The sequence below is a fragment of the Cyanistes caeruleus genome, chromosome 1, assembly GCF_971803275.1.
Source record: "Cyanistes caeruleus chromosome 1, bCyaCae1.hap1.1, whole genome shotgun sequence".
NCBI classification, from domain to species: domain Eukaryota; kingdom Metazoa; phylum Chordata; class Aves; order Passeriformes; family Paridae; genus Cyanistes; species Cyanistes caeruleus.
The window spans coordinates 111,877,650-111,891,238 of NC_141701.1; the positions used below are offsets into that span (position 1 = coordinate 111,877,650).

Sequence of the window (13,589 nt, forward strand, 5' to 3'; positions counted from 1 at the left end):
AAAGCAGCACCCACGCACACTGGATGCATTGAGAGTGACATCCAGGCCCCCGGTGGGAAGGAATGGAATAATTTTAGGATAGAGTTCATTTTAGGAAGAGCCCTCTCCCTATCCTGGACGCTCCAGAGATGAACTTGAGTTGGTGTTATTTTATTTGCTCCAATAAACATTTGATTTATACAAAACAAAACAAGACTAAAACCCCCTCAATACAGTTTACAAAGCAAATTAAGTGTTTGAAACTTTTGATATACAAGAGTATATATTGTTCACATTCCTATTTCATACATGATGCACAGGTGAAATATTCCTTAAAAGAATAAAAATTTTGTTTTACATGTAGTGTTAGAAAACCCCATAAAAATTGTCAGTACTGTCAGGAACTACTGGTTGCCATTCCTTGACCTGTGAATTTACAACATTCCATCCCTACAAAAAATGCCATAGTATTCTCTAAGTTCCATTGTAGGTGTGGAGGTTTTGCCCTGCTCTGTTTTAGCATTTCTGAGCAGTTTGGTTAAAATGCAAATAAAAAAAAAAAAAAATAAAAAAAAAGCAGTTACAGAACCATTTCAAATAAAGTATTTGCCATCATAAATCTTAACTCCTATTTGAATAAGCATGATTCCTATTGACTTGCATGGCAACATTTTCGAGAGGGAATATTGATGTTTATCTGTCAAAGGTGTTTAATAAATCACACCAAAGACATCTGTCCAGGATTGGTTTGTGCTGGTTGAATTTCTAATTTGCAAGACCTGCTGACATACCATGAGGAAGAGAAAAGTGGATAAATCACTGTAAAACACCTAAAGGCAAAATTTTTAGCACTTATTAAACATGGTGCTGTCATGTATATAGGACCAACGTGATATCAACTGTCTCAAGCATTTTGGGGAACAGAAAGAATGTAAGCAATGTCTGAAGGATCCTGTTGAAAAAGGTCTTTGTTTTTGTTTTTGTTTTTTTTTTTTGTTCTGTGAATTGCTGACTTGCTGAGGCAGCCCTAAATGCAAGCAATGCTGAGGGCAGGATATGCCATTAACCTATTGCTACGGAGCTTTCCCTCACCTCCAAGGTCTTTTTGCAAAATGAAAGGCACCAGCTGTTGCCTCTTACTTTAGAAAGCATGGAACAGAGTCAGGCTGTGGTTTGTCTAGCAATTAGACACACTGCTCAGGGAAAAAAAAAAAAAAAGTTTGTTCTTACAGCAACACAATCAAGGTAAAAGGGGAAAAAAAAAAAAAAGTACTGCCCACACTCAGAACGCACAGCAAACATAAAACATCTGCTTGGCTTGCTGCTGGCCCTGTCCTGCTCTGTACGGTTTAGGGGTGGGGATGGGAGGAGGGGAAAACTCATCCAGCTGATATTTTGCAACCTGTTTGCAAGCAGCAAACAAATTCAAAGCAATAATCATACAACATTAATGAACTTGATAACAAAACACATGTGGGAAGGACCAAACCTCCTCACATGCCTGTTCTGGAACACTTTGAGGACTCTGGGGTTAAGGTGAGAGGGAAAAGGCATTCCTGAACCTTCCACAATGTGCTGCAGACAGGACCATACAACTTGGCCTGTCTGCTGTGAGACTGCTCCTGCAACTGTGAAGAGCAGGACCACAGCCAGGTGGTCACAGCAGATGCTTTGAAAGTCATCTTCTTATTGCATATTATTCCTACTTTTTGGCAGAACGCTTAGTGCACAATTGCTGGTCTGGTGCTATACCAGTCACCCCAGGCTCCTTCCTAAGAGGTGGGATTTCTAATGCACTGGTAATTTCCTGGAAGCACTTTTTTTTTAATAACTTTTCTTTTCCCAGGACATGGCTGTTTACAGACATATAGATAGATATATATATATATATACATACACACACATTTTATAGATATATATGTATATATATATATATAAAAAAATAGCAATTTCATAGTTATATACAGGCATTAATAAAGTGCATAATGTTATTGGCTATTTTCAAATCCTTTTCCTGAGGAAGTGCTACCATATATAGCTCCTCCTACGACATGATGCTGGCCACCAGTGCTAGGGTATGACTGCTACTCCCCCAGCTTTTAATTCCCAGAATACATCTCCCTGTCCAGAGCTGGAGCCTAAAGGGGTGGTGACAGCCTCAGTCCTCCAGGAAGCAAGTCAAGGCACTGATCAAGACTTCTTCCTTTGCCAAGGTGAACACGTCTAGGAGCGAGTTCCCTCTGTTCCGGAGCTCTCGGGCATGCGCTACTTCGCGGTGGTCACGGAGTCGTCCTCGGGAATCTTCTCCTCCGAGCAGCTCCGTCCCGAGAGCCTGTCGAGGTGCTTGAGCTCGCTGAAGCGCTCGGCCACGCACTGCGCCGTCAGCCGGGCCTCGGGGTCGTGGTCCCAGCACTCGATGAGGGTCTCACACACCATCTGAATGCCCTGCAGGGAGCACAGAGAGAGCAGCTGTGAGCGGGCCAGACACCAACAAAGCCTCTCTCTGAGAGCTGCTTCGGTGCCCTCAGAAGTTTGGGGGTTATTTCATGTCTGTCCTGGGGATTCTTTATGGGATTTGCCGCTTCTGTCATGGGGGCGTTTTCGATTTTTTTAAGAAACACTACTACAGTATTTTCAGCTCTTTAGTTGGTACTGTCATTTCTGGGCATGTGGTCTGATAAAACAACAGCAACTATGCTTCTGACTAGAGCTCTAGAATCAAGCAGGGTTTTTTGTTTAATAAATATGATCAAAATTCTTGGATAACATCACCTCCTGCTCAACCCATGCTTTTGAATGCCTGAATTCTGCCTGAGTTTTTCAAACAAAACTCTGATTGCCAGCAATATTGGGCTGTACATCAGCTCTTTATGAATTCCTTGTAGACTACCTAAATCTATGTGCAAATACGGGCCACAGTCCCACAAACACTTAAAAACATCACTCACAGTTGTAACTGTTTAACCTTCATTTCAATTCTGATGCAAATGTTTACAGGAGCAAAAAACCAGTTGCATCTCTGTAATGAATTTTATAAACATGAGGTATTTGCCAGGAAACTGTGTTTTGCTTTATGACACTAAAAGCCCATTAAGTAGGATTTATCTTAAACTTATTTAAAAAAATAACATTTCACAACACTGCATTAATTGTATAATTCACCTAATTGGTGATGTTGACTGATGTCAATGTTAATAGCAGAATGTTACTGTCTGTATACAAATAACATTAGTTTTCTGCTGGCATTGAAATTACAAGCAGTAAATTAAATTAAATATTAAACATTAACTTGAAATCAATAGTGCAACAAATCCCATTAAGGGGGGGTGTGGGGGTAATTGTAATATTTAAATTCATTCCAGAATTTTATCATGATGAATAATGAGTTCATTACAAAAACACAACTGCAGTGAAGGAAATGAATATGGAAGAGCCATTACAGTAAGAACAACTTCTATGGAGTTCAAAGCAGATCCTCAGCTGCTGCAAACTGTCACAGCCCTGTGGAAACTGATGCATCACTGCATTTTAGATAGCACAATGAGAAACCCTGAAGGGATTCAGGCAAAGAGAATTAAATCCACCCTTCATTAAATGTCCTCTGAGTGTGTTATCAGGCATCCATTTCCATCCTTAGACTCTTAGCTGAACCCTGTTGGAGCCAGCTGTGCCCATTCTGGTGACACACAGGCATGCCCCTCCCAGTTGCTGGGGTTCTCTGCGCTGGGGGTAGATTGACGTGTGGGTTTTATATAGGGAAGAAATCCCTGAAGTCAAATGAAGGACACCTAGGTCCAAATCCATGATCATTTTACTTCCTTTATAAACCCAGAGGTGATGAAATCTACAGTGTATCCTACAGCTCAGCAGTACCTCAAGCTACAACTCTCTACACACTCAGCCTTGCTGTCAAGGGTTTTTAGTGCTAGTAGTATCTGGTATCCAGGTGTCACTCAAATTTCAAATTTCTTCCCTCGTTAAAAGCCCCTCCTCAATAACCCTACTGTTCACAGCTGAGTACATAAAGAGCAAGTGCCTGCAGTCCAGGAAGGACTCTGCTCCCATAGTCATCAGGTTGCAGGTGTTCTTGGCTGGAAAAATAATTGATTTTAGACACTTTTTTAAGCAGCTGTCAGACTGATTTTAACTTCCCAAATGGAATTAAAAAGGGAGTGTTACATTGCTCTTGATGGAAATAGTAGATGATATTCTTGGTTGCCTGGGGTTTTATAAACATTTGTGATACTTTCCTTTTGTCGCTAAAGACCACTTGGCATGTTCCATTGAAAAGTGGAATGACCAAGCCACACTTCTCTGATATGATTCACATTTTGTCTCTACTGATAAAACTACTGAGAGCAAAGGTGAAGAAATGCATTTGTTTGGCTTGTTTCCATTCAGTTTCATCTACTGAAAAATCTACTATTGCCTAGGAAGTGGAACAGTGGTGCTCGTGAATAGAGGAAGCTGACAAAGTGCTTTGTGATATGCAAGGGAAACGGACTGCTGGTGCACAACCTGAAGAAAAGCAGATTGGCTTGCTGAAGACAAATTTTGTATTTCCTTAAACCTGTCAACAGCTGGGATACAACTATGACTGGTTTCCATGGTAAAGTACTGAGATTCGCTTCCTCTGCTGAAGATCCTGTGTAGCAGGATGGTCTCCCTGGAAATGGGGTAAAGAAAATTGAACAGTGCCTTGTTTGCAAAGGTGCCAGTGGTGAATGGAGAAGGGGGTCATGCTGTTTTTGGTGTTGAATAATGCTGAAATCAGTCTAACTCAAACATCTTGATAGTGAGGTGAAGATGTGGTAGACCTGGTAAACTGCCCAACAGGGGAACAAACAAGTGATACTACTAATAACTTATTTAAAGCTGCTGAGCTGACCAAGCTGGCCTGGAGACATCTGACTGACAGTCAATCACTTTATACTATGAAAGCCCAGTTCTACTTTTTAATAACAGCATCTTCTAACATAACCCTTCTTGGTGTGAGCGTAGAGATTCCTCTCCTTGAGGAGTCCAGTGCCTCAAGGTTACTCCCATGCCCTCAAGGCTACTCCCCGAGGCTGAGGGGAAGAGATTTGCCTACAGCTGTTGGCATGGGTGGCTGACATCCATCTTTAGTTAATGATTGGTTTTGCAACCTTTAGTACTGTTGCTCCAATATGATTGCTTCAATATTGCTTCATAGTGCACACTATATGACCAGTTATAGCTCCTATACTGTGTAGTACATACTCTGATTAGGACCTTTTTGGCTAGTCATTATCATAATAATTTATATTTTTATATCCAGTTTGCCATCCTTAATCATGTGGGACAAAGTTGTATAATGGTTCAGTTGCACCTTAAATAATTATAATTTATATTAATTGTAATTATATAATCCTTAAAATGTAAACTGTTGACAAAATCTGGGGCGAAGACCGGATCCAGCCACACCTAGACACCTCTCTGAGAAGGAGTTTAGAAAGCAAAGGGATCCTCTCTGTACCTCATGTCTCAACCGGAGGGCTTCTCTATTAAATTTTGTCTGAAGCTCCCATTCTGCCTGCAACAGACGTCCATGTGTGAAGTTGTTTTCTTTGCCCTTTCAGAGCCTACACACAGTGTGCTTTAAGGGCCTAATTATTCTGTGGCTCTCTGGATGATTGTTGGATCTCAGGCTTCCAGTGCTTCTGTTTTGATTGCATTTAGGTTACACTGGTGTGCAGCAGGAATACCAGGGCACTGGGGCAGGCACGGTGCAGAGAACTGTGGTGTCTGAACCACGTCAGCACCAGTGCCACTCTGTGATAAAGATGTCTCCATGTGTGACAGACCTCTCCATGCAAAGAGAGGTCCAGCCTGTTGGGCAGGGCACTGAGGTAAGGCTCAGGCTTCAGACAGCAGCTTAATGCACAGCACAGCTCCCACTGCTCACGTGTGGTGCTCTTACCTGATGGTTAAGCCAGGAGCTGGGGATCTCAGGTCGCCCTCTGTCCCTCAGGACATTGTCCTTCATGCTTTCCACACAAGGGTGCTCTCGCACTTTGGAGCCGAATGGGGGCTCATACTCTTTCACTTCTGACAAGAGAGGAAGCAAACACAGGGTATTTAGTGGGGCTGTGCTGGTGCTGAGAGTGAAGGGAGCTGGCTGCTCCCTGAGGAGCAGGAGCTACTGATTAGCTGCTCACTGCCACTGTTCTGCTTGACCAGCTCTAAACAAAGCAAAGCCAGTTGGCATTTTCAAAAATGTTTCAAATGTGTTTCTCCCACACTCCCTCCCTCCCTTTTTGTTTCCTAGCCAACAAAACAATTCTCATTTAAACCCTTTAGTACATAATAATATTAGCAACAGTCCAAGAAGCAGAGTAATCTATGATGGTTTGTGAGCCTTTCAATCTCTGCTGAGGTAAAACACGCAGGAGCTTTAATGTTAGTTCTGCATGAGCCAAGCTTTTGAAGAGTTGGTCACCCTTAGCTCTCCTGGAGTCCACACAACACTTACCAGGTGAAATATAAACTGAAATCTATCTAGGTACATGGGAGATGTGAATGTGCAGATTGCTAGGATGAAACTGTTGCTTGGAAAGGACAAAGATAGAGTTAAGGAGGAATGCTGGAAGCTGCCATACTGCCCTTGTTTACTCCTAAGCTGCATTCTTTTGTAGAAAGTAGAAGTCTGCTCTTATTTTAGACACCCTTCCCAAAATGGATCAGTTTTGGCCTGTGATACAGGGGCACAGCTTTCTGAAAGGGCTGCTGCCATTCTAGGTTTTTGTTTGCATGTTGCATATTTTCTTTGCTTTTCTTTGGAGAGAGAAAGGAAGAGGCAGACATATGGGACCTTTTGGAGAAAACTCAAGAAATCTCTGAGAGCGGAAATATTATAGTAGATGCTGACACAGTGTAGAAAATGCTGTGGTTTCTTTGGGAACAGATGGAGACTTTACTCACAAGCCTAATGACTTGCTGCTATCAGAAAAAGATTTATGAAGTTGGCCTGCTCTGCTGCCTCTTATTTCTTTCTAGGAATTAATTGAGGGCAAGAAAAACTGAAGTGTAATCTACAAAGCAGTCTGGAGAATGCATGCGAATGCCCAGATGATGTGTGAACAGAGACGAATGAGCGGAGAGACAAACCACTCTTGCATGATGTTACAACCAAGTTCAACTGCAGTGCCCAATGTTGCTCACTCCTCTAAAGGGGTAAAAAGTGCCAAGGAATGGGAATAAGGATTAAAGGCCCAGAAGAAATGGGAAGAATCTCCAGCACTTGGGTGCACTTTACTTTGGGAGAGAAAAGTAAGTATGCAGTCAAGTAATACACTACTGAAAATAACTAATGATAAAAATAACACAGGTCAGATCCTTCTGTCATGTCTCATGATAAAAACAAGGTAGTATTGAAGACAACTAACTGGACTTTTCTCCAAAGCCTTGAAGTCAGGCTGTAGATCTCGCTTGTATGTGATGGCCATGAGATGAAGACTTTATCAGGCTAATGCTTAAAAAGACTAACCAAGTTACAATAGCAAAGATTTTGGAAAGGATATTAAACCTTGCACTTCAAATGCTCAGCATCTAGAGATTCAGCTGCAATCAACTGTGTGCAGAGCAGCAGATCACCCCATAGATGCCTCCTGCAGAGTTCTCCTTCCTTCTCCCTAGCCATCTGCAGCTCACCACTTTCCATAAAATGCTCTGGAGAATGGCTGTAGTCCAGAAATAAAAGAAATAAAATAAATAAAAATTACAGAAATAAAACTCCCATCTCCTCAGACCCAAGGGCCAAAGTCTGCTTGCCTTTCTTTCCTGTACAAGAAGGCAAACCAGTTTCACCCACATTAATCTGAGTCTGAGATGACTCAGCCAAAATAAATTGACAAGACTTTAGCCCTAGAAATGAATTGGGAAGTTGCAATCTTGCTAGTCACACCTGGGTTAGCATGCAGTGGATGCACAATGACTATATTGCACGTACCTATATGTTCAAAGCTACTAAAAATATTAAAGTTCACTGGGAAAATTTAAATCACATGACCTAGATGGCCATTTCCTGCACCATCTCCATCAATCATGGTTTAGTTCTGGTATTGTCATGGACACCAGCCAAGGTGCTGAGATCTTGCAGGGTGAAGAGTCAGAGTCTAAATGTCCAACAGAGGGAAGCTGACACTGTGGTGCTGACTTCTTGTTTCCTCTCACTGATTTAATCTCAAGGTTGCTCAGGTTTATGAGATGGTTCAAGCAGGAGAAGGGAAAGTCTTTCCTGGGAATTGATAGGTTCGTAATACATTTTTTTCTGTTTGAGAAATTGTTTGTAAGTTATGAGCATTCCTCTTCCAAATACAAAGATTGAATAGGTTTTTCAGGTTTGGATTTTTTGTTGCTTTGTTTTTGTTTGTGGTAAAGAAAGAGAAATTGAGGCCAGACACCAATTCACTATAATAACTTTCTACCAATACAGTTATGCCTCCCCTCACTTTGAAAAGCATGCGGGACCTTCTTGCTATTTATTATCATGCTTCTCTTTTCCTTGGAAAGAAAAAAAAAAAAAGCCCACTAAATCCTCATGCAGTAAGTCATCCTAATGCTGTGGAATCTCAAGTGCCAGACACATTTTGCAGTAATAGCTGGTGTTATTCATGGATCATGTTTACGTGCTACAGTAGATGTAACAGATGTCAATTAGAGGCAGGTTAAGAAGTTTGTGCCCAGATGCCTGTGTGTGGCTGTATACAGATGCTGATTCTAGTTCTCATGCCTTGTATGATTATTTTCATTGGTTTTAGACTAGTTGGGCTCTAAAAGTGACACCTGGATGAAGTACCATAAGTATGTCGGGAACCATGAACTACAGAACCTTTAGCATTCAAAAATTGCAGACTTCCTTCAACTTTAACCTCCAGCATTTATTCTTTATGGTTGAGAGCTGAATTGCACTACTAATTGCTGTACCTCTAGTTTCTTTTGACATTGGCCTAGCTGTAATTTTCAGAAAGGCTGGGATTGGATTTTTAGCCCCAGAGACATTACTGAAAATCTATTTGTTGTGTGTAAGGAAAGCTTGGAAAATTTGGCTCACTTGTGGACTCTTTCTACTCTAAGCTTTTTTCAGTGAAATTTTCTTTGGGTCAGAAGAGCATACCCACAATCCCTGCTGACACTCCCTTATGTGACCTGTCTTACTGAATTCTGTGGGACTTCTCGTGCTGGATGATGGTGTTTTATTTGCAGAATCAAAGCAGGAGTGAGGTGAAAGGCCAGCAGAAGTAAACTGTGAGGCACAGCCTCCAGCAGTGAGCTTGTGTTTGGGAACTTCTAGGTCCCTTTGAAATACCATTTTATTTAGAGTTTATGAGGGGGAAGAAGGGATAAATCAGTTGATGATGGAGCTACTGTGACAGCTCATGCAAACACAGGTAGAGTCCTTCATATAGTGTCTTCATGCTAGAGGAATTTGGTAGTGAGTCTGCTAACTTGCACTAGTTGCACAAAGGGAAAATAATGCCCAAAACAGGGGCCCAAAAGCTGTTTCATGGCCAATTTTAAGATGCTGTCAAATGCTTACTTTATAAATTTCCCTGGGTTTCCCTACTGAGGTAAGGATGCATTGGGATGAGTGAACTCATTGTGCACACATACCTCTTAAGTGACTTCTATCTGATGATCAAAGACACAGTCACCCCTCTAAAGCTTTGGGAGTGCATGAGACCTGCCATCAGGGTAGGCTTAGGGGCTGCTCAGTCAGTGCAGAGTGAATCCTGAGGTGGGAAAGTGGCAAACACAGAGCACATCAGTGCTCAACACGGGTCTGGTGCAGAGACCTTATCCACTGCCACATGGGCTTGCTGAAGGACAGCACACTCTACCTTACATGTAGCACTGTAACGCTGTTCGGAGAATTTCCAGCACATGGGTGCCTGTCATGGGGTGATACTGCACTGTGTGGATCTACCAACCAGGGTCGTATGCCATTACAAGTCAGTGCAGTGCAGACATGCCCTAACTGGGCTCTGCTTCACAGAAGGAGAAATTTAAATCATTCCTCAGCTGCAGCCACCTCAGGGCTCTTTGCAGAGGCACAGCCCTGCTGTACAGGCCATCTAATTGCTCTGTGCTGCCAGAAATGTCACTGCTCCACGTCATTGTGATGAAAGCTGAGCATTTAATGAGGTACAGGATGCGCAAATATTTAGTTGTGAAACTGTGGCTCTTGGATGACTCTTACCATGCATAAGATAAAATCTTGATTTTATTCTCATGAAACACAGCTCTGGTAAATTAAGGCTGCCATTTTAAACACAGCTCTGATACTACACTGAAGCCAGACACCACTCCAGGCAATACTCCTCCAGCTACATTGCAATTTTCTGAGGGGGTTTTTCTTCTCCCTCTTCACCAAACCCATGTATTCAGAAGTTCCCTTTACTCTCCTTCTCCCCTGCCACCCCCAATAGTCCCTCACCCATAGCAGTTGCAATACAAACCAGATGGTTTTCTTTTCTTTCTAGGAGGCTGTCAGAGAAATTACACTTGTCTCAGTCACCAAAGCTGTGTCACTCTGAAAGCAAGTGGTTGAGATGAAAATTATATTTCTTGCAATGTGCAGCATCTGGTGCACAGCTGTTATGCTGGATGAAATACCACGTTAACAGCAGCATGGAACAGTCGAAGTTCTCCCCAAAGTAGTGTTGCTGAGTTTCTAAATATGCCTCTTAAATTATACTCTGGTGAAAAATCAGTCAACCTCGATCTTCGCCTCTGTCTCCCTCTCCCTCGCGCCCCATTTCTGCTTCTCTGTATTTAGCACAACAAAGAAACAACGAACAGCGTGGCCTTTCTCAAAAGCCGATCCCCACCTGCTTATTTACTACAGCAGCCTCACAGTATGGGTTGTGCTGCTGGGTATTTTTGTTTAAACGTCTGCTGACTGAAGAGGCCTGGCATAGCGTGGAGGCTGTGTTTGACAAAGCATCTGTAGTGAAAGGACCTGCCTGCATCACCTCCCACACTCACTGAACACCTGCATGCTGACAAATGAATCCCAAGAGCTCCCTTTGAAAAAGAAATAAGTCCCTGTACCTCTACATGGCTGAATGGCAATTAGCCCCCCTTCCTTGCATGTTTCCCTCCCTAAATAAAGTTGTTAATGCTGTTGCCTTGGCTAAGACTCCCACTCTTGTCCTCAAAACTGCCCTGAGCTGACAGCACAGCCAAGCATGCCCTGCAAAGACAGAGCCTAGATCTTTTAGGCTCCTTTGAAAAGGCTGTCTGCAATCAGGTCAGCTACTCTGCCTTACATGCAGAGACATTTCTCTCACTGCTAAACAGTCTAGGAGTAAAAGAGGAGTTGCGTGAGCAGAGGCAGCTCCTCAGGAAGGCTGCGAGGAGAGGACGGAGTCTCTCAAGTGACAGATGGAGAAAGAAAGCAGAGGGGGAGCTGTGGTCATGAATCACTGTAAGGGTATTTCACCAGCTGGCTGCAAAGATAACCAGGCTGCACAAACCAGGGGAACATCTGAGAAGGAAATGAGAGTAATGGTGCAATGCTGTTGCAGCTCAGTACCAGTGACAAGCTAAGGGATCTGCATCTTCAGAGTTGTGTTTCACTGCTTTAGCTGGAGATGCTAAACGCAAGTTCCAACCCCTACAGATCTGCCCTAGTGCTCCTGGGGTTTTGCTGCGGACCTCGCCTCAGGAAAGATGACTGAAATAGGGAAATAAAACTCAAGAAAAGTGTTTCTGGAGATGAGAATGACTGAGGGATGAAATGAATAGGGAAAATCAGGATGTGGGTAGGGGTTAAGCATCACTTGAAAGGGGATGGTGGGCCAGAGAAATATTTCCCTTTACTGAAATGACTTCAGCTCCTCTTCTCAAGGTTATAATGGGTCAACCTCATCTAGCTAAACATGCTGGAGGTTTTCCTTCCTTATGAAACACCCTTTATATCCTCTTTTAGCAGTTGCCTTCTGAGAACAGCAGCAATAAGGTTTGTATTTCCTACAATCTTAATTTTGCCCTACTCAGCAAATCTGAACAGGAAGGGACTCGGGCATCATCAAAGATAAAGGATTCCACAGTGAACAGCTCATACTTATACTAATCAGGTGAGTTCCTAAATGCAAGAAACAGAGACAGAGCATGAAACATGGCACAATTCCTTTTTTTCAGATTTTAAATCTCCTCTGCCACATTTATAAAAGTGCTAATGAAAGGCTGAGGTTGTGCCAATGCACTTAGAAACAGGCATGACCATGATCCATTAAATATGGATAAGTTTGCCTTGGAATATGTCAGATTGAAGTTCAGCTCCTGAGCACCAAATGTTTTACCCTTAAATGTTTGACTAAAAAAGAATTTGGTGTTCTTTTTCACGCTTTTATGCTAGCAGGTTCGGCACACATACTCGCTTTGTAGCTTTGCTGGCAGGGTGCAAACAGGGGAAAAACTCTTGCCCACAATACAGCCCACCCAGTGAGACTAAATGCTGGTCAGATGGAGCAGGAGACTGAGGTGGAGGCAATTCCTCCCTCCTGCACATGGACATCGTGGTGCAGCCACACAGTGACTGACTGTGCTGAGTGGCTTCAGAGACCTCCCTTGTGGTATCCCACAGATGCTGGTAGAGAAACAAGGAGCAGCTATGCACATCTTCCCCTGGGACATTGGTTTCCCTCCTGAACACCATGTTCCTCATAGCACAGTGCTCTAGCCTGCAAGACTGTCCTGCCTCTGTGTCTATGGCAGCCCTTCAAGGTGGAACTGTGCCAAGCCCAATGAAAAGGGAGCCTCTGTGGTTTTGGAAAAAGGATAACAAATCAAATCACAGTTGTATATCTACTATCATACCCACATTACTGTTACCTTGTACAGGCCCACTCCTTAGACTGCCTGTGTGAGCACTGAACTGTGCAGCAATATTTTTTAGAATATTTTTTAGACTCTTAGATGATTCCAGCAGACTCAAGAATTTTACATGCAGCTTGGTTTTATTTTAATTCCTGAAGTAAGGTGAAAAACTTCAAACATGGCAATATGTATTGTAGATATCCCAACAGCAACTTTGCTGATTTCTAGCATATACCAGCATTGCATGCTGGGAATTCTGGGTCAACTTTAGTCAAAGCAGAAATGGAGATTTTTGTTTCAGAAGAAACTCTGAATATGAACAAGCATAGCAGCTTTTCCTGGAGCTGTTCTGGATAGTCAGTTCCGATACTTTCATTTTGTTACTACACTTTATACAGCAAACATCCCTTGATTTCTCATATGGACGATCTCTTGCAAAATCGCAAAACATGATGTGCAGCAGCTGGTGATTTTAGGAAAACAGGAAACTTTCCATATCACTATGATGCCTCTTACTGAAATTTTCAATTAGTAAATGTGACACTTAACTGGCCCTTACTAGGTTTGAGAATTAACATTTCATGAAAGTAAATGGGAAGCAGTTATCACTTCTTTGGTTTAATATTTCAAATTGACTTATGTTTCCAATTATTTTGCGTGAGATCAACCAGACTGAGTCAATCCATGGCTGCTCAAGATGTCATAGGGAAAGCAGACTTTAATAATCTTTAGAAGTGACCTACCTAACAGCAAATTTATCCTTACAC

The 13,589-nt window shown here is 42.5% G+C and overlaps 1 protein-coding gene across 2 annotated transcripts in view; it reads right to left on the minus strand.

The window, feature by feature from the left end:
• Positions 1-129: 129 nt before the first annotated feature.
• The window catches only part of TGFBR2 (transforming growth factor beta receptor 2), a 59,157-nt gene continuing 45,697 nt past the window's right edge, over positions 130-13,589 (minus strand). For both annotated transcript variants that reach the window (XM_086850646.1, XM_086850637.1), the window contains 2 exons: positions 5,921-6,048; positions 130-2,424 (listed from right to left, as the gene is read on the minus strand). In XM_086850646.1, coding sequence (XP_086706772.1) covers positions 2,245-2,424; positions 5,921-6,048 — 308 coding nt within the window. In that variant the 3' untranslated portion in view covers positions 130-2,244. The remainder of the gene's footprint in view (positions 2,425-5,920; positions 6,049-13,589) is intronic.